Here is a 19742-nt window from a genome sequence, read left to right as displayed (position 1 = left end):
ATGAGTAGGTTAGGTTAGGTTAGGTTAGGTTACACTAGGCCAATAACACTAATTGTATCGTCGTTGTGTCCTTGTTTATCTGCATGTAATTGAGTAAGATACAAGGTACTGCTTTATCAAAGCTTAAACTTTTTGAGAGACTGTACAATGTGTGATAGAGATAGCCTACTACATTGGCCTGTTTCCTCGGTATCTCTCTTTACGCGGTCCCCAACAATTCCGTACAACCTTTAGTATTCCTACATTTCAGTGGTTGCTAGTCTTAAATATGTGGCGCTACATGTATATTTCCTGGCACATCTCCTCATTGGAGGAGTCAGCCATAAGAAAAGGAAGGAAAGAAGGACATGTATATTTCTGCATAATGTTTGAAACGTGTTTCTACTGTGGATGAATTGTTGACGATAGATACGTTTTTAAATTATTTACATACCTATACTTACTTATAGTACTATTTTACATATTTTATGCAGTATAATCAATTTTTAATGTGAACACCTAAAAAATATAATACAATGACTTGTTATGTGAGAATATTGTTAAACATTGGATAACCTAGAAAAGTAATAGCGTATGGACATTATACAAAATGAGTCTTTTTGTAATAAATCGGTAAGGCAAAAGAGATTTCTTTGTAATTTTTATTTACTCCAAAAAATTCGCATTCATTATAATTTATATTTATTATTGACAATTGTTATATAAATAAGTAATATTAATTTCAATTATTATGACGTATATATGTCATATTTATAAATTTAATGTAATTTAGATATCAGGGAGAAGATGTGGAAAAACCCAAAGTTGAAGAAGACCATCTTTCAGCTTTACTGAAGAGAATTGAGGATCGTAAAAAGCAGAAAGCTGCTGGTACTGTCAAGGGTAATGAAATAGAAAAACGAGATGTGCAGCAAGAAAAAGGTCCTGTGAAGAAGAAAAGAAAGAATCAAAAGGTCATCAAACAGGAGAATAGTAGCCTTACAGAGCATGTAATTACAGAAACTGTAGAACATGTGATTGTAAATAAGTTTGAAACAGAAAGCATTAAGAAGTCAGTTGATCCAATAAAACTGAAGGATGCGCTAAATGAATTAGAAGGCAAGCAGGACTTTATGGTCTTAGGTTCTGAGTTACATAAAACAAAACAATCCATTAAAAGAGTATTGCCAGATTGGTTAGCCCATCCAGAAATTATATCTGCAGATTTAAGTAATAGCCCTGACTTAGAAAAATTTGAAGCCATTCTAGATTCAAAACTTCTTGAAGTTTTAAGAAAAAATGGCATTACTAAACTTTTTCCTGTTCAAGCCAGCATGATAACGTGGTTATTGAAATGTTCCAAAGACAGAAAAATGGGCTGGTGGCCACGGGATACATGCGTGTCTGCACCGACTGGTAGTGGTATGTATTATAATTTTGCTGTAGATACTGGGTTATATAATACACAATTAAATAAAATTAATATTGCTCTTTTTCTAATTATACTCTATTTATATTTAGGTAAGACATTGGCATATGTATTGCCAATAGTCCAGGAATTACAGTTTCGATTTGTACCAAAGGTACGCTGTTTGATTGTTCTACCAGTGCAAGAGTTAGCTGCACAGGTCTATAAAGTTATGCTTTTGTACACAGCACATACAAATCTCAGAGTGACGCTAATTTCAGGGGCTTCATCCTTTGAACAAGAACAAATGCATCTTGTAAAAAAAAGTTCGTATTAACTGATTGATAATATTAAACACTTTTTAGAATCTTACTAAATTTCGTTTTGCTTTTATAGCCGAGAGAGGCCAGATTATAAGTCGAGTGGACATTGTAATAGCTACGCCCGGTCGCCTTGTGGATCATATTAAAAAAACTGTCGGTTTTTCCTTGGCCGCTTTGCGATTTTTAGTAATCGATGAAGCTGATCGCTCTACAGAATGGCTGCAGCATCTTCCATCACCTCATTTATCAGTACCACCACTTACCGTTGAGAATTTACGCTCGAGGTAAATTATTCTTGACATATTAATATATTATATACGGTGACATTTGTGTTTAGTGTTTTGTAGTTTTTTTTTGCAACAAAAAATTCAGAACTAATATCGTTATTAAAAAAATAGCTCAAATCGGCCGGCGCAGAAGCTATTATTTAGCGCAACCTTATCTCAAGATCCTGAAAAGTTAAGTCGACTCGGCTTATTTCAGCCGATATTATTCACGTCAGTGATAACTGATAAAGACGATGATGTCGACTTGGATGCTGACACTGGCGAGTTTGTTGGACGTTACACTAGTCCCGATGAATTGACAGAGCTAGCAGTTGAATGTTCATCAGAATATAAACCACTGGCACTTTTACAACTCTTGACCAAGAACGAAATATCAGAAAGAGCATTAGTGTTTACAAATTCTGGTGAATCAGCTCACAGACTAGCCATTCTTGCCCAGTCTTTTCTCAATGAAAAAAATATTGTAGTTGGTGAGTTATCAGCACTCTTGGCACCGAAACAACGTGAGGACGTTCTTACAAAGTTTGCTGATGGAAAAATTCAAGTGTAAGTTCTTATTATGGATTTAAAAAATCCTTCAATGTAGTTACATTCTGTATTTCTCTTTATTTCCGAATAGGCTTATAAGCTCAGACGCTCTGGCCCGAGGATTGGATATTCCAGGTGTAAAACTCGTTGTGTCCTATGATCTTCCTAAACACATCAAGGGATATATTCATAGAGCAGGTAGAACGGGTCGTGCTGGAATTAAAGGAACTGCAGTGTCAATCCTGGCTCCTAATCAAATAGCTATGTTTAACAAAATGTTAACTGCTGCGCATAAAAAAGTACCAAATATCGAAAAATTGGAATTGGAGACTTTTGCTGAATCCATAGATTATCAAGCACACGTTGAGAAATTAAAAGAAACCTTGAATAAAAAACAATCGGAAACATTACAACGATTGAAAGCAACAAAGCGTAGACGTGGAAAACAGTCTTAATAGAAATTGATTTCAAAGGAAACTATTTGTGTATGTATTGTTACGGCAACGTGTAAATATATTTACGTACCATCACGTAGTATGTCCCAAGTATTTTGCCTTCCTAGTTACAATTGTCTTTTAATCATACATTGAATTACTGAAATCATAAATAATACTATTATTATAACATCGATAATAACATTTTATTGTCTGAAGTTAATGGTATCATACATCATATGTCTTTCCTATCATAAGTTTTGTTATCGGTAGTAACGGCAATTCCAAATTATATATAATACTAATTATTACTGTGATCATTTTATTTCATCGAAGGCAATTATTCACAATTTAATTTATGAAAGATAAACAATATTGTTTATCTAATAACTTCACAGATACGATTTTATTCATTTTTATTACTCTACGCAATATTACAACTTGGAAAAATGCATCCAGACTATTTTTTTATTTACGTTTCCATGTTATCTCGATATGATACGAAATTACCACTTAATACGTTTGATTGCAATACGAATAATTTAATGATCGGAATCCAATAGAATTTCAACAGCCTCCTCAAAGTAACATCGTTTTAACTTGCTTTGTCTACAATTTTCAAAATACATGGTTTAGGTCAAAATACATACACATATGTCTCAACTTACATGAAGATAGACATAGCATATAGTAATAATTATAATCACATTGGAATACAATACTTGAATTTAAAACTATGGGGTATTTCACAGCTATCGGGGTCGTAATTGGGACGATCATAAGATTCAATATGCAGTCCAATCTCATTATAAGCCTCCATTTGGCCCTGTGGGGGAATTATTTCTCCGAATTACAGTTTTCCCACTACCGGATGTAGCAGTATCGAGTAAGAGCACTCGTCATAAGCCTTTAATTTTACACATGTACGTTTAATTAACATTTCACTTGAGGCTTGTAATAAGATATGCGTCCCAGAATTCAAAAGAGCTTTTAAGTAGAGGAAGCTTCCGAATTCCAAAATAATTAGACCGGAGAGAAAACTGATTGTAATGGACAAGCTTGTATCGAGATTGGACTGTACGTATCCATCATGTATATGTGATAATTTTTAGTGACCTGAGTAACCTGAGTGCTGTACTAGTTCGACTGCACTCGGTATAACGAAGAAACATCCCCACATGAATTTATTGCATGTTGACTCAAAAAATCATCTTTTATGAAAATAGTATAGTGTATGATATTCGTCACAAAGATAAGAATCCCCGAAAGCTTACCGGATTAGCGAAAAATTAGTGTCCGAATATTCGTTGTGTTACGGAGCGACAATTCGCTGTAATTATAACGTTGCAGATTTTGTTATATTTATACAGGATTAAATGCCAGGGATGTTACGTATGGAATATAAAATTTTCATGAATATATTTTTAATTTAAAGTAATAAAAATTATTAATATAATTAATGTAATTCGATTATAAAATCAAAGTTATTAAAAACAACATTTATCAGGAATATTATGATGTAAAAGCTAATTTTATAGTATATTAAAATATATGTGGTGCAGATGTAAAGAAATATATATATATAATAAGCGTTATTGTTCCATGCGCAGCATCCATTGCGAAATGACCTGTACAGTTATAGATTTATCTCATGCGGGTAACGAGGTTGCCTTTTTATCCTCCTTATTATATTACATACCGATTTGATTAATATCACATATAAAATCTAGTCTCGTTTCATATAGCAGATTCATGAACGTCATTGTTCGATTATACTGTCGTACGTACGACTCCAACACTTAGTTTTACGTTATTTACATGGATACTTAAAACATGTATAGGTACGGGTGTATGTACATTAAACGTGGTCCTATAATATTCATATGTATCGTTGCAATATAATTGTATATACATATATATTTATGTATACATTACGTATCATATCCGATAAATTCGCCATTCCTTCCTATACACCTATGGGAGTTTAATTAAAGGCGTGATAAGTATAATGATTCAGGTTTTTTTATTGGGTTAAAGAATTCCCTGGAAAAAATAGTAACAAGTATTTATTAGAAGGGCTGAAATAGCCCACCGATATTACTTTATCGTTTCGACGAAAAAAAAGGATTAAAAAGGATAAATAATACGTATAATATTGAAAAAAATAAATTTTCATTTAATTATCCAGAGACGGTCTTCATCCATTTTCTTAGAAAATCCTGAATCATATCGGGGATTATACTATATTGTATTTATTGTCGTTACATCTGCTCAGCACGGATCGTAAGATAGCAGAATTTCATTTCTTTGAGAACTATTAATGACAGATCGTTCTCCTCCTTGCCCAATAGATTCAAATTGTAATTGCGTTTCATATACACTATGAAAAGACCTTATAATGATCGCATTATTAACATCAAATGGGAATGGTCCAAATTTACGCATAAGAGCAGTTATTCAGTTGCAATATATATGCACTATACATTCAAGATATTCAAGTTTGCTTAGATGAATCGAATATTAAAAGTCTTACTCCTCTCATTCGTACGGACCAATCATTGTGTGCGCCATTTATCTCAAAAGTTTTGATTCGTTCCGCGCGAAGCGTAGGCATTATACAGTAAACAAAAATTAATTTTCAAATTTCAATTACTTGTCAAATTTTGAGGTTATTAATCACGCTTTGTAAAATCATGTATGTACAATCCTATGCACTGAATCGTAAGTTTGTCGTCTAGTAACAAGAGTAGATATACCTTGTACACGTTATATAGTGTCTTGAACGCAGCACGAGGTAAAGATAAGACAAAATAAAAAAACTTTAGAAAATATATTAAAAAAAAAAATCTTTCACAATTAGCATAGTCAATTACAGGATCTTCGTCTCACGCCCTATGTCTGAATATTCTTAGCTTGACTGTACTTTTCATTTTTTTTCTTATTAGTCAAAATCGATATGCGATTGGTCATTTTATTGACTAGGTTTATTTTTCCAATTACTTTTAAAAATTTCCAATTTAATAGTGAAGAAACATGAATTCTATCAGAAATAAAAAATTCAAATTAAATGAGAAATCCAGTGATATCTCAACCAGTAATTGTCTTTTTAACAGTACAGACTTTGATGACTTGTCATTAGGCGTTATTATACTAGGTTGGGGACTGAATTTCACCTTGATCATTTGAGACCATTTGCGAGTTTTCAATGTTTCTCATATTATACGTATATTCGCGGTTAGTTAGTAAAGCTACTTCTCGTTTGATTATACGTGAGTATAATGACTTGAAGGAACGTCATTAATCAAGGTAATTATTTGTTATGTAATATCTGTCGAATTCTATTGAGAGTACATTGTTCCGTGATTGTGGTTGGCAATTAACACACTTTACGTAGTAAGTATAACTCAATTATACGCGGTAACGACACACAGCAATCGGAGTAATTTTACCTGTGAATTAATCGACAACTAAAATGTCGAAGTCTCATTGCACATTTTAATGCTCATTGTCAGTAATTTTTCAAAAGAATTGTACACAGTGACTTTGAAGGTGTATTTCAATATAAAAAATAATATTTTCATTATGTAGATAGAAATGCGTTAAAATATTGGAAGAACTTCTTGGAAGAATTGTTGGATCGTTATGGTACGTGTGATTATAGTCAATCGGATGTGAAATTTACGAATACCGTGAAACATTTCAGGAATATGCTGAAACCGCTCTTTGGAATAAAAATGCGATTCTGTAATATTCGTTTTCTGTTACTACCGTTCCTGCAGAGCACGTACCGCTATTGTAATTCACTTTGCATTATTTCACTGTTAATGTATACAGATTTATGTGTAAGGTGATTCTTTTTGTTCTCTTTCAGCTATTCTGACTTCAGTCATGCAGAATACGCGTCAGAAATTTTATTTTATTTTATTTCGGAAAAACCGATACGAAACACATGATACTTGATACGTGAAGTCATAAATGATCTTACGGATGTATAATGGGTACGTATCATAACATAGAATATCTCGCGAAAAATTCGGCGTTTATTTTCCACACGATGAGTATAAAAATTATCATTAAAAGTTATTTCACGTAGCTCAATTACCAGAATACTCATCCCCTCAGTAATTACAACCTCACTTAAGGAATCCATACCAAAGTTTACATTTCTAACAGAAAAAGAACTGTACGCATTCGATAAAGGTACTTCCTATTCCTCTACGTTTCACACATTTGCGCATTTGATGTCTTAAACGAATCTTAACCATTTTAAAAATTGAACTAAAGCTCTACGTATTAAATCCGCTGCCTCAATTCCCTTATTTACATGAGAAGTCGTAATCCCGCAGTAGCATCCTCTCATTGGTTGCACTGACGATTTACCACATTCAGTACAAAAAATCGCACGCACAGCTTATTATTTCGAACAACAGGAAGACCTCATTTTTTCGGGATCGATTCATCCCCTCCCGCCTCTCTCTCTATGTCTATCTCTCTCTGTCACATACACTATTCGTAGGCCATGTTGCCAGCAGTCCTTCACTTTTGGCCTTCTGGCTTTTCGCAGGATGTGTCTCGTTCATCCATCCAGAACATCCATCTTGCTTTCGTTAACCTAGCTTAATATACGCGCGAACGTCCAATAACTATTTCACTGGGATGCCACCCTTCACATCTCCCTATTTACAGTAATAACAAGTCGGCCGTGTCATGCCAAAAGGACGTAGGTCTTATGACTGGATTGTCGAATAGGCATTCAGGCTACGTCCCTCTGGCATCGGATTTACAAATTTACTGTCAATTCTTACAGGGTTACCGTAAATAACAACGACAGAATTGTCAAGTTCGAGATCAAGGAGTATCTCGAACTTGCTTCGTTAAGTATGACCCATGGTGGTGAGAGGGATGGTAACGTTAAGGGTTTCTCAGTGCGTTGACCTTCTAGAGCATTACCAGCCATGATCTGAGTAGTACCAAGATCATCCTCAATACCATTTATAAGGTCATTGTCATCAAATCCATCAATGTTAGGACGCCTACTTTTCTTTTTTGCCTTCGATACTTTCTTTTTCGCTCTTGAATCTGTGTGTCTTGTTATCGTCCCCGGTGTAGTCTTTACTGGTAGATTTAATTCTGCAATAGACACGTTGCTCGTGGATACTTCGAATACAAGCCAAATCTCATAGGCTCAATATTTCTGTGGAATGCGTGTCAATATTATTAAGTTTAATTATTACCTTGTAAACGCACCACGCCTTCAGATTTTCCCAGGGCATTCACTGCGCTACACGTGTAACCACCGAAGTCTCTTTTGTCGAGCGAGTGAACCGTTAGATTCATCTGCCAGGAGTAGTCGTTATTCAGTGCATAGTCTGTCATCGTGTACTTGTCGCTTAGAAGTAACTTGTCGCCTAGAAAACCGATAAAATGTTTCACGTGCGCATATACGCGTATACAGTGACAAACGTACTTGATGAAGTGCTTATTGAATTTTGCTGAAAATTAATATGAGAGTCTGCCTCGGAAAATATTAAATGGAACACATTTATCTGTCACGAACATAAGACCTCACGATAACAGAAACTGAATAGTATCACTGATAATTAATGTTATAATACTTATAATTTTTATAATATTATTAATTAAATCATTTTCTCACCCGATTCCTCGTACCATGTGTTCATCGGATGTGGCGATGCTTCTACGTAACATTGTAGGACAACATCACTGTTGATCGGTGCAGCTACTAATTGATTCGTTACTTTGATCAGTGGCTTAACTGTAACAGATTATTCTGATTGAACCTGTATTCACGTGTTTTTAATTTACTCGTAAACCGCACAATACGGTACGATACTTTTTTATGGAATAATGTATGCAATTTTGGTATGTTATAATATTTAACTATTGTACGTACAGTGAATGTTTACGGTGTATCGTTTGCTGACCGTAGGTGGTACGCCATTGCTTGCTATGCAGAGATATGCTCCCATCTCTTGCCTAACCACATTCGTTAATTCCAATGTCTCCCCCTCGTACTTCTTCACGGCTGCAAAAGATCAACTCTCGTGTATTAGGAATAGCGGGCTCTGAGCCATTTCGATGCCTTTGCCAAACTCCATTATCGCTTCTGCCTGAAACTTACGGACCCTAGACCCTACGGAACTCAGTGCGATTGATGATGCATGAAAGATTTTATGATCCTCTTGTCCTAAAAGCTAGACGAACACTACTGGGTATATATTATTTTATTCTTCTACTCGGATTATCCGACGATCTTGACGTCTGCGATTGATTTTTTTTTAGGATTGTATTAACGGACATCGTTTTTTTACGACAGCAGTTTCCTCACCGAACCCCAAACCGGATGAAGGATGTTAGCGTAATAGGATTACGATCATCCTGTTCGTATAAGGAAACGATATTTTATTCGGAAATTACATTTTTTTTTTTGTAATTTCGTAAATTATTATTTGCGAAATAGATACAGTAGAGTAGGATCATTTTAAATATAAAAACTACCTATTACGATTATATTTTGTTAAGTTATTATTTTACGATGTATTACTGTGTCTATTTGATCTGATGCAATTCACTTTCATGTATTTGACTGTAACTAGAATATTGCAAAGGTAGAGGTATTAACCAACCATCAGGAAATAGTTTGGAACATTGCGGAAATGGCCCTTATACGAATAATTGACGGTACTGTAAATTCTGAATGTTCGCTTACCATCTAGAAAGGATTAACGCATATGAAATTGACTATAATCAAATCTAATGGGTAGATACTCCAAATGTATGCGGTTGTTATAATTAAGGACTGAAGACTATGAATATTATTTGAATTCGATTAGTACGTTATCGCGTTTACTTTGATGTCCTGACACTTACTCTATTTATTATATCCGAATATAAAGCATCTGCAAACATGGAATGTGAGAAAGATAATAATAATATCATACATTGCTTTTGTCTGTCTCCCCGTAGTGTAATATTCGCTCCATCTTCGCGTTTCCAGGTGACTGTAGGTTTTGGTGTTCCCGTTGCGACGCACTGTAATTTAATATTTCCACCTTCGTGAGCTACCAGACCATCAGCCGACTCGTCATCCATTATATCCGGTGGTATTAAAACGACCATGTATCCCATCTTAAAAAGAGACAGAATATATAAAAAAACAATTCTTTATCGGTTCCGATTCATGATTTATCAATCATAAATTTGCTTCCGGTGTTCCTGCTCGCTACGGGCTTCTATCTACCTTCTTCTATCGCTGATCTACCAGCTTCCACAGAGTTATAACTAGTTTCTATAACCAAGTCCGAAATTTCAAAATATACAATTTACACGTGACTGCTAAACCGGGTCTTTTCAATAAATCCCTAGGTGGGTCCCATGACCTGTATACAGCTAAACCGAATTTATACACACGCGAGTGTAACGTGGCATTAAAGAAAAAGTTATTTCCGTGCAACGTGACCAGCATTTCGAATACTCCTAGCGAAGCGCGCAGATTCCCAATAACATCTCTAATACCCCGTACTACAGCGTTGGAGTTACGGAAATGTTGTGCAGCGTACAGGATGGCTTGTGGATCCCGCAACCAACATACATACCGCACTCCTTATCGCTCTGACTCCCAATGAAATTTCGTGCGCCGCGTTCTAGTAGTTCTTTGAGAAAAATACAACGCGACTGACGGGAAACCGTGTAAAATCTTTGCGTTCACGTCGGTACTTTGTGTACCTCACGTAGGTATAGCATTTTACATTATATACACTCTCCATCCTATAGCAACACAACTTCGTTTAGTACATATCCATTTGTACCACCACATGTATTTTCCTTGTGCATCCACGCATGTCTCGGGAAATTGAATGCGGATTGCAATACTCCCTCGGAAAGGAATACAAGCTACAATCTAATAGTCAGTGTAGACTAGGTTCGTAAGTGAATTTGTAAGGGCAAAAATCTTACAAGTTGGAAGCCACGTATCAGCGACCGTTTCATTCAACGTGATTAAACGTATTGAACGCAACTCGAAAAAGTATTTTTATACAGGAGTGGCATTACTAAGGCACGTGTCCTTTCGATCTTGAAGCTCGTTGACCCTTTTTTCTCTCTCTCTCTCTCACTTCTGCCCCATAAAGGATAGGTATAGGTATCGCTTACGCGTGAACAGGCTTTGCTATAAGAAAGCCCGAGAGGAATAGCTCCATCCCTTCATCCATTTCGCTGGATTTCGCGCAATGAGTGCTCGCTGACTTAACGGTACACTGTACTGATTTATACTCGTGCGCGTCAACTGGATAAAGATATACGTAGGTTTAAAATAATTGAATAAAAAATTTACAATTAAAAAATACTCGTTGCGTAAACATGGTTGAGTTTATTTTAGTTTACTTATTATTGTACGTTAACGAACGTTTACCCTGTAAACACGAAAGTACGTATATACTACAAGTATTTCCTCGCCCCTGTGAATTTCACGGAAATTCTGAGGGAATTCGAAGGAGAGAAGCTTAGGAGAGGGGGAGAAAGAAAAAGAGAGAGATGGAGTTTCTTTACTCCGAGTAAGTAACATAAGTACTAAAGCAACTATATTACATATAGCGTGAGCTAGATTAAACATTCTAGGGACTAACCTGACTCTTCATTGGATCTGTGTTGACTTGGCACATATAAGTGCCGGAATCTTCTTTCTGCACGTTGGCAACGTGGAGTTTCCATGTATTGTGGCCATTATGGGTTACTGATAAGCGTGGGTTATGTGCAACCATATGGGTATGTATCGCTAGTATAGCCCGCGAATCGGATTTGATCCATGCTACCTAAAACAGTGTTTCAAAATTTCATACAGTATAAATGCTAACATATGTTTTTAGATATATCTAAAATTGCGGTAAAAGCCTTGTACCTTGTAGGATTGTAGATGATTTACTACGCATGTGAAGAATACGTCACGTCCTTGTATTACTGTATGATTTTCTAAAGCAGCTAAGAAAACCGGTTCCAGTTCCTGTGACATTTGACCTGTAAACAAATTCTGACATAAATCAAGTATTTTTACACGATCGTGTTTGTTACTTGATTATTCGACGCATAAGGGTGAATTAGAAATTCCGTACGTTTGAGGAACTTTCGAGTCAGCGTAGATATTTATTTTGTGGCGTCATTGAATTTTCCGATGGCATCGTGGTGGAAAAATGAATGAATGATGGTCGATTAGATATTCAACGACGTGAATCAGCTCAAAGTTACCCATATTGGCGTATCGAATTCTTGTATGCGTTCACGTAGCAAACGATAAATGGAAAAATTCTTGGGGCGCAATCGTAATACGACGCGTGTGTGGTATTACTCTTTCATGGAATTTTATATACGAAGTCTAGCCAAACGCCCAGGAAGAATTCTAATTTAGCGTACTTTACCTTTTTAGTGAAGAACTTAAAGTTCTATCCTAGAAAATAAGGACGCTATGGAACGTCAAATTAAAAGTAAAGAACCCGATCCTCCTTTGTTCACAAACAGATGACAAAAACGCCATGGTACATGGAACTCGCGTAGCGTAAACTCTGAAAATTGTTGGTGTCGGCAGAGCAGTGAAATACAAAGAAAGTTAAAAAGAGGAGTGAAAAGCAAAATATGTTAGTTCAAAGTTGCGCGATACACCGACAATCTAGTTTGAATCAATTTGGTACAGTTGCACAGTGTGTTGGAGTTGCGGAAACGTTTTAACGTGTTGGCTCGGATTTTCCAGTAGATTTTCCGGAGGATTTTCATAGCATGAAACGGGTGCGCGAGGAACCCAAGAATTCCAGAAATTCTCCGAAGATTGAACCGGTCGCTTTGGAATGGGCGAAGTGTAGCTACAAATTTCCAACCAGGGTCTTTAAAGTCACGTCAACGTGTTCGAAGCTCGTTTCGATTCGAGTCGATGAGACATAGTTGGAATGCAATAGAATAGTAAAACGAGTGAACGAATGTAAAGTACTACTGTGTATATTAAATCGTCCTATGTCTATTGGACAGGAGTAAGATGGACATTCGAGCCAACTCCTTTATTCCTACCTTATTGGATTAAGCGTTACTATACAGGTAGAAATTTTCCAAAAATTTAACTTGGAGTATAATATCTGGAGTTCCATTGTCGGAGATAAGATTCGTTGCAGATCTGAGAAAATTACGTTTGTATAAGATAGAGGGGATTTCTTATGCGAACTGGAGTTCACTGAAAGTACTTATCAGATCGGAACACACACTTATTGATTTTGGCTTAAATGGGGATTCGGAAAAGATAGAACTTCGCGATGCAAACGTTTCTTTAAGTCAAGTTTGTAGAAGTTAGCGAAATTATAGTCTCCATTGTAACTTTGATGAGAATTTTTCAGTATTATAAATGCGTCATTATAGACGCAGAAGAAGGAAGACGTTCCAGTGTTTGCACAATCTGCCCGTTTGTGGGGAAACAAGATTTATAACGAAGGAACATAAGAAAATTTAAAATGAAAGAGGAAAAGAAAGGAAACAATTACATTTCCGGAAAGTATAATGAAACGCGAATTGAGTGAAAATTCTACTAGGATTCTGATCACGATAAGACAGCATCTATAAATTATCATCACGTTTTCCATGGTTCCGTAAAAACTTACAAATTAACGTTGAAAATGGAGTAGCGAGATAGCTTCAGATGTGTTTCAATGTACTAGGGAGATTGTCTCGTTAGCATAATCCCGAGAAAGTACGAGTCAGACGGGTCGTCGGCTCCGTCGACGGCACCTGAGGTTGCACTCTATACTTTTTCGTATTTGTACCAACCGTATTGAGTTCACGTTGGTATTTTTTCAATACGTGTTGGCTCTCCAGGGAGCTTGGGACTTGTCAGAGGGTGGTGCCATTGTGCTTTATTTAAGGGCGCGACAGCCGTATTAAAACTGTTTCACTCAAGCTCCTTATTTCACTCTCTCCACTTTCTTGCTTCAATTCCCTCGTACAGCTCGCAAGCCTCCTGGTACCGCGACTACATTCCTTCTGGGCTTCGTTTCTTTCAAAAGCCGACAAAGAATCAGCCCTTACGCATTGTAACTGAACTATACCAGTCATAATGTCACCACCTGGTCTTTGTTCTTTCGTAAAACTTGAGTCAATTATTTTTTAAATCTTTCTTAGGACTCCGAAAAATGGTTTACTCTCGTCAATGTTATTTCTTTAATTCCCTTTAACATCAAAGCTATTCGAATTAGCCCTGTCTTTTGAATGACAGTTTTCCTTATCACATCGATTAATCAAAAAACGTACCTAATTGCTTCTTTCTTATATAGACTACCTCATATTGGTTTTAATGGTACGACAAAACTTTTCAACAGATCCTATTATTTTTCCAGAATGCTTCGTATTGAGTGGTAGAACATATATCTGATTCTATCATATATCTTTACTCTGTTTGTTACATAAATGATTTGCGAACCGACAAAAAAAGTGTTCTTACAATATACTGACGGGTGAATCCTCCTGTAAACTAGGTTGGCCATAATCTTCGTGCCTCGAATTCAGAGTAGGTTCACGAAGAGTGTAAGTATTACGTAACGTAGACCCCCCGAATACATTTGCGACAGTTTCTTAGGTGTGTTTGTATTATTTCGCAACGGCCGTACAAGGCAATACATTTCGGACTCAAGGGGTTTGTAGAATCCACTTAAATCCGTCATGATTTAGTCAGCCACGAGGCTCTGTGCCCACGAATAACGGCACAGCTTTTTAGACTGATAGGAACCGTTAAAAAGCTATCCACTACACGGCCACACTTAATTATGCGACTGTACAGATAAATTTACTGTTCCCTCAGTGACTGAGTGAGTCGGTGTATCGTAGCTACTGTCTACCCGTGAATAAAGACCTCGGGTGCCGTTCAATTTCACTGTATCGCATGGAAAAAGTGCAAAGAAGCAATTTCCCTTCTTGTTGAGTAAAATCGATCGATTTTATTTATTTTCATCGAGGACTGAAATTTGTGGCCGGAGCCGCCGATCTACTTTTACCGTCCTGGAAGTTTCTTCGCGAATAGAGAGACCATTTGTCTCGGCCTCTCGTCTGCTGATTAAAATTTTTTTTCGACACCATTTATCAGGTACGCTCGATTAACTCGTATTCCTGTAATAAACGAACTTACCCCGCAAATGTAGTATATAGTTATGAAAGGGTACCGAGTGAAAACTCAATGCTACTATGACTGTACTTCGTGCTTACCGTGTAAACTTTATTAATTAGTTCGCTTCCTGGACAATTTAGGTCATCTACAAACTTGTTTCAATATTTGGCTCGAGTGAGACATTTTTTCTTGAATCAATAGGGAGTAATATTTGCTTGGATTTATTAATAAAGTCATGGTATTTTTTATGAAAGTCATAATTCGTTTAGATATACTTGAATCAAGGGACAAGTTGATGAACATTGAGTAGCCATGCGTGGAAGCCAATGGAAAGTTCGAAGCCGCGGTCCCACGGCTCGACGGGAAGACAAGGATTTTCAATTTGCGACTTTCGTCTGGAGAATTTGCAGATCTCAACGATATTCCGGATCCAACGGAAATGGTAAAGAAAGGAAGCAGGCAAGGCGGTTGCACGATATAGGAACATCGGATAAACTTATCCCAAAAACTTAAACGTAACTATGAAAAAGACTCACATAAGCAAAGTTGCAGAACTGCGACAAGAAGTGGCGTGAGTTTCTGTGCTGCCATGAGGCCGGAACAGTATTATGACGAGAGCTTAGGACTTGAATAGTGAGGTTAGAAATCTGAAACAGAAATTTTGGTTAGACATTTAATGTTTTCTTGCAGATTGGAACAAGTAAGTCAAACCTGCAGACACCAGTGAGATCTTTTGTGCTTGCAAGATTTCAAATAATGAGTATTGTAATATTTAAGTCTAATTTAATAATATTTATTATTATATATAAAACGCGGATAAGAAAAACGAAAAAGAAAAACGAGAAAATTAATGCAAATATGATTTATACTATTGGTTTAATAAAAAAAAAAGAATTCTAACAGTTTATCACATGAATTAATTCGATCTGAAACATTCTCCTTTCAATTAAATACTATTCTACACGATCTTTAATTAATCACACATACAGACTTTCACACATACTCATACGTCCATTCCTTACATTAATCGAAATACCTTATAATATATAATTCTGTTCACTTCTTTCTCTTTATCTTAGTGAGGAGGTTGTAATGTTTTTCTTTCCTCATTAGATGGTATAAATGTCCTCAGCAAATCGGATTTGATAAATTCTCTTTCTTCTCACTTGCTGTATTTAGCCGGTAACTTTATTCCAGAGATTCAACGTACTATTGCAGATATGAACTGCCGGTATGAACTGTTATATGTATATGAAGCAAAGAAAATACAGAAATGTGATATAATTTATACTGAATTTATCATTGTCTCTAAATTTATTTTTATGAATACCTTGTTATAAATGACCGCCTATATGCATGTATATAGTGCTTCTGTCCATCCGATCCGTACAAGTCAGACGACAATTGGCGAATTGGGACAATATTTGTCGCTTACCGGACAGGACGGGGCACTAGTTTAGTGGTGGGAGTTCCCTTGACTAAAACGCTAGCAACTACGCACTAAATTTAGCGCGAAATATAAAATAATTGTTACATTTCCCCTATTACATTACACTGACTCAATCTTCAATGTAACCTAATATGCTATAGGAAAAGAAAATAGAATCTATACAGAACTATAACGAGTAAACAGCAATTGGGTGTTTAATAATATGTACATGTAAACCGATTCACTCAAGACAGGCCGCTCATAATACAATTTTAAATTAATTCTATTGTAAGTGCCTTTAATTACATCGTCTTTAAACCTATCAGCCAACATAAATGCATTGGGGCATACAGTAATACTAAATCTCCTAATCGTAACGGGATATTAGATTTACCGGTTTGATGTTTTAAACGATTCTTATAATTATTTTTATATGTTCACGTACAAATGCAATGAATTTTTCATGATCCTCAGGCACCCTCGACGGAAATTCTACCGTTCGCATTATAATGTCGTTTACAGGTATTCCAAAATATAATGTATGGGGTGTATACCCCGTACGTGAATGACTTATTATGTTGAATAAATTTTCAATTTTCATCAAATATTACGCCCAAGATGTTTGTTTTTCTGCACAAATTATTCGAAACAATTGACCTATTTCCCTCATAATTCGTTCAGCAGGATTTGACTGCGTATGACGAATAGATGAGAATAATACTTTGATTTCAGATTCCTCTAATGTGACACGCCAATTAGTAGCTGTAAACTGAGTTCCGTGATCAGACAATATCCTGCAAGGCTTTCCTATCTGATGTATATGGTCGGTTAGTACTTTTTTGCAACGCTGTACGGAAAGTATACAATTTGCGCACCAAAAAACAAGGACAAAATGGTCCATTCTTGATGTACGGGAATGTTATGATTCCCGTACACTCTGAACTTATCAAGAGTCGACCATTTCGTGCTTCTTTTTGGTGCATATACTACGAACTTTCCGAACATTGTTGCAAAAAATAGTATATGATACGGGTGTGCCGGTGGGTGATTCCTGACGAGTGAGGAACCTCGTCAGGAACTCGTCAGGAATCATCAACTTTCCGCACTTGTATCATAATGTACTATTTTATTGACAAATATTTACTTCTCATCTCGCTTCGCTGATCTCAAAACTTCGATCGAAAAACGTAGCGACGAAATTTTTCGTAGCGACGAAATTTTTCGAAACATGAAATTGCACATAGGTATATTCATGTGCGTCAAAGCCTCAGGAAAATTTTTGGAAAGTTTCAGCTGAGAAAATTGAAAATTGAAGCTTCTGCGATTGATTGCTTACAATCGCGCTCGAGCGCGAGAGCGACACGCGATGCGCGTGGCGGAGGCGGCGTTTGGCAAGGGTGCGAAAGAGATGGACGCTCACCGACATTACAGCGGAGTCACAGAGACGAAAGTATAGAAAATGAGTCCCGTAAAAGACAACGCAGGTTTACTTTTATTGCTTTAATGATCATCAATAAAATACTAGCGATGCGTTAGTAAAAGGTATATATTGACAAGTGAATAATAGTGTGACAAAGAAAGAACGAGAGTTGCCGTTGCTTCACTCTGAATAGAGCTGACAAATCGTTAATTGTTTTTAGCCATATTCCAACAGAAAGATGGGTTCGCTTGTTTTCATCGCAAACGTAAAAATTTATCAATTTTCAATAAATTTTCTTACATTTTTATTTCCTGTAGTAAAGGATTATTGGTAAAACAGTGCATTAGTACCATGGTTAATCAAAGAACGTTAGAATATTAGAGTTTCTTCATTGCACTGAAGAATGAGTTTGTAAAATATAGTTCATGAAAGGCACTGTTCGTTAAAAAAACAACATAAACCATTAGTATAAATTCTTATGACTGATGATTTGATGAATCATCACAATGATCTAATAATGTCGGATAATTATTATAACAGAGAAAAAAGTATTGGAGAATATACTGTAATATACTGTAATATGTTGTACATTGTATAGTTATTTAGGGAAAAACGTCAATATATCGCATATTTTGACATGTGTAGAGAAACAACAAAATAAGCGAGACACTTGTGTTTTTCCTTTGACGCACATGAATATACCTTTCGAAAAGTTTCGTCACTACGGTTTTTTGACCGAAGTTTTGAGATTCAATTGTCAGCAAAGCGAGATGAGAAGTAAATAATTATCAATAAAAAAAAGCTTTTCCGATCAGGTAATGATACTGTCATCATCGCTAGAGTATCTTTTGCTTGGGGAAAATAGAATCGAAGCGAACGATCAATTATTAACGAAGTGGTGGCGAGTTGAATATAAAAAAAAACCATTGATTTTCTTAATCGCCGAAAAAACAAGTTTTAATTTTTTTTAAAGAAAACTAACAATCCTAGCTATATAATATTCCAATATAAAAAATGTGCACGCAATCAAGCTGGACACGCTAGTATTTTTTGTATAAGGAAATTTCAACCTTGGAATTTCACAGTAAAATTTCCGCGTTCGGTATGTATGGCGCCATGGAGGGGCTGAGTCCGAGAATTGAGCCTGTTTTGGAATCCGGCCGCTCAATTGGCCTAAGTACGTAACGGGCCATAAAAATCTATTGCTACAAGTTCATACGGACGTTTTGATGCAACATTTGGTATTCACCTTTCATACATACATCATTAAGTTTCACTCTCAGACACAGATCACAATGCTTAACAAAATATTTAACATCTCTCCTGATCGACTTCCATATACAATATTGTCGTAAGTACGCAAACATTTTATAAGTACCAGGATGGCCCAATTTATGGTGACATAAATAAGGTAAGGTTTCAGTCAATATTTTTGGGACTATTATACGCCAACATTCAATTTTCGATCCCCGTTGAAATACGATGATACTATATAATTGCTATCTTTTCGTTTCTTGTCCCTATAACAAATATGTCCTAATTTTAATAATATCAGAGTCCGTTGTCTGTGCCTAGTCAATTTGTTTTATGAGCGTAACATATTCATGGTCATTTTCCAATCGGCACAACCACATTAAAGACTCATTATCAATACTCAACGTATTTACGGATAATGATAAATCACATAATGATATCATTGGATGCTGACGGTTATCCGTTTGAAATGTACTATTTGGATTACGGCTAAAAAATCAATAATTATATTGTTAAAGGAACAAGCTTCATC

The 19742-nt window shown here is 36.0% G+C and overlaps 2 protein-coding genes across 5 annotated transcripts in view; one reads left to right on the top strand and one right to left on the bottom strand.

Moving 5' to 3' along the window:
- The first annotated feature begins 240 nt into the window (after window positions 1-240).
- On the top strand, window positions 241-3073 carry LOC107264951 (ATP-dependent RNA helicase DDX51). The gene is made up of 7 exons (XM_015733797.2): window positions 241-490; window positions 528-612; window positions 773-1401; window positions 1501-1713; window positions 1784-1994; window positions 2109-2543; window positions 2617-3073. Exons 2-7 carry the CDS (start codon window positions 590-592, stop codon window positions 2978-2980), a joined length of 1875 nt encoding a protein of 624 aa, XP_015589283.1. The 5' UTR covers window positions 241-490; window positions 528-589; the 3' UTR covers window positions 2981-3073.
- Window positions 3074-3207: 134 nt separating this feature from the next.
- Window positions 3208-19742, bottom strand: part of LOC107264952 (lachesin) — a 68652-nt gene continuing 52117 nt past the window's right edge. For 2 of the 4 annotated variants that reach the window (XM_025082161.1, XM_015733798.2), the window contains 8 exons: window positions 15644-15754; window positions 11877-11992; window positions 11605-11790; window positions 9922-10108; window positions 8874-9005; window positions 8616-8735; window positions 8194-8367; window positions 3208-8089 (listed from right to left, as the gene is read on the bottom strand). In XM_025082161.1, the coding sequence (XP_024937929.1) occupies window positions 7761-8089; window positions 8194-8367; window positions 8616-8735; window positions 8874-9005; window positions 9922-10108; window positions 11605-11790; window positions 11877-11992; window positions 15644-15698 (1299 nt within the window). In that variant the 5' untranslated portion in view covers window positions 15699-15754 and the 3' untranslated portion in view covers window positions 3208-7760. Of the gene's footprint in view, window positions 8090-8193; window positions 8368-8615; window positions 8736-8873; window positions 9006-9921; window positions 10109-11604; window positions 11791-11876; window positions 11993-12087; window positions 12440-15643; window positions 15755-16437; window positions 16508-19742 lie in introns of those variants that run through there. The other 2 variants (XM_025082162.1, XM_025082163.1) reach the window with 2 other exon arrangements.

The sequence above is a fragment of the Cephus cinctus genome, unplaced genomic scaffold (genome assembly GCF_000341935.2).
Source record: "Cephus cinctus unplaced genomic scaffold, Ccin1 Ccin1_scaffold0204, whole genome shotgun sequence".
NCBI classification, from domain to species: Eukaryota; Metazoa; Arthropoda; class Insecta; order Hymenoptera; family Cephidae; genus Cephus; species Cephus cinctus.
Note: the sequence above shows the minus strand (reverse complement) of the source record. Positions and strands in the feature narration are given on the sequence as shown.

Excerpts from the sequence above, each read along its gene's own strand:
- LOC107264951 (XM_015733797.2), top strand. The coding sequence starts at position 590 with ATGAGTCTTTTTGTAATAAATCG. Across the intron at positions 613-772 it reads AGTCTTTTTGTAATAAATCG|ATATCAGGGAGAAGATGTGG; the intron begins GTAAGGCAAAAG and ends AATGTAATTTAG. Across the intron at positions 2,544-2,616 it reads GCTGATGGAAAAATTCAAGT|GCTTATAAGCTCAGACGCTC; the intron begins GTAAGTTCTTAT and ends ATTTCCGAATAG.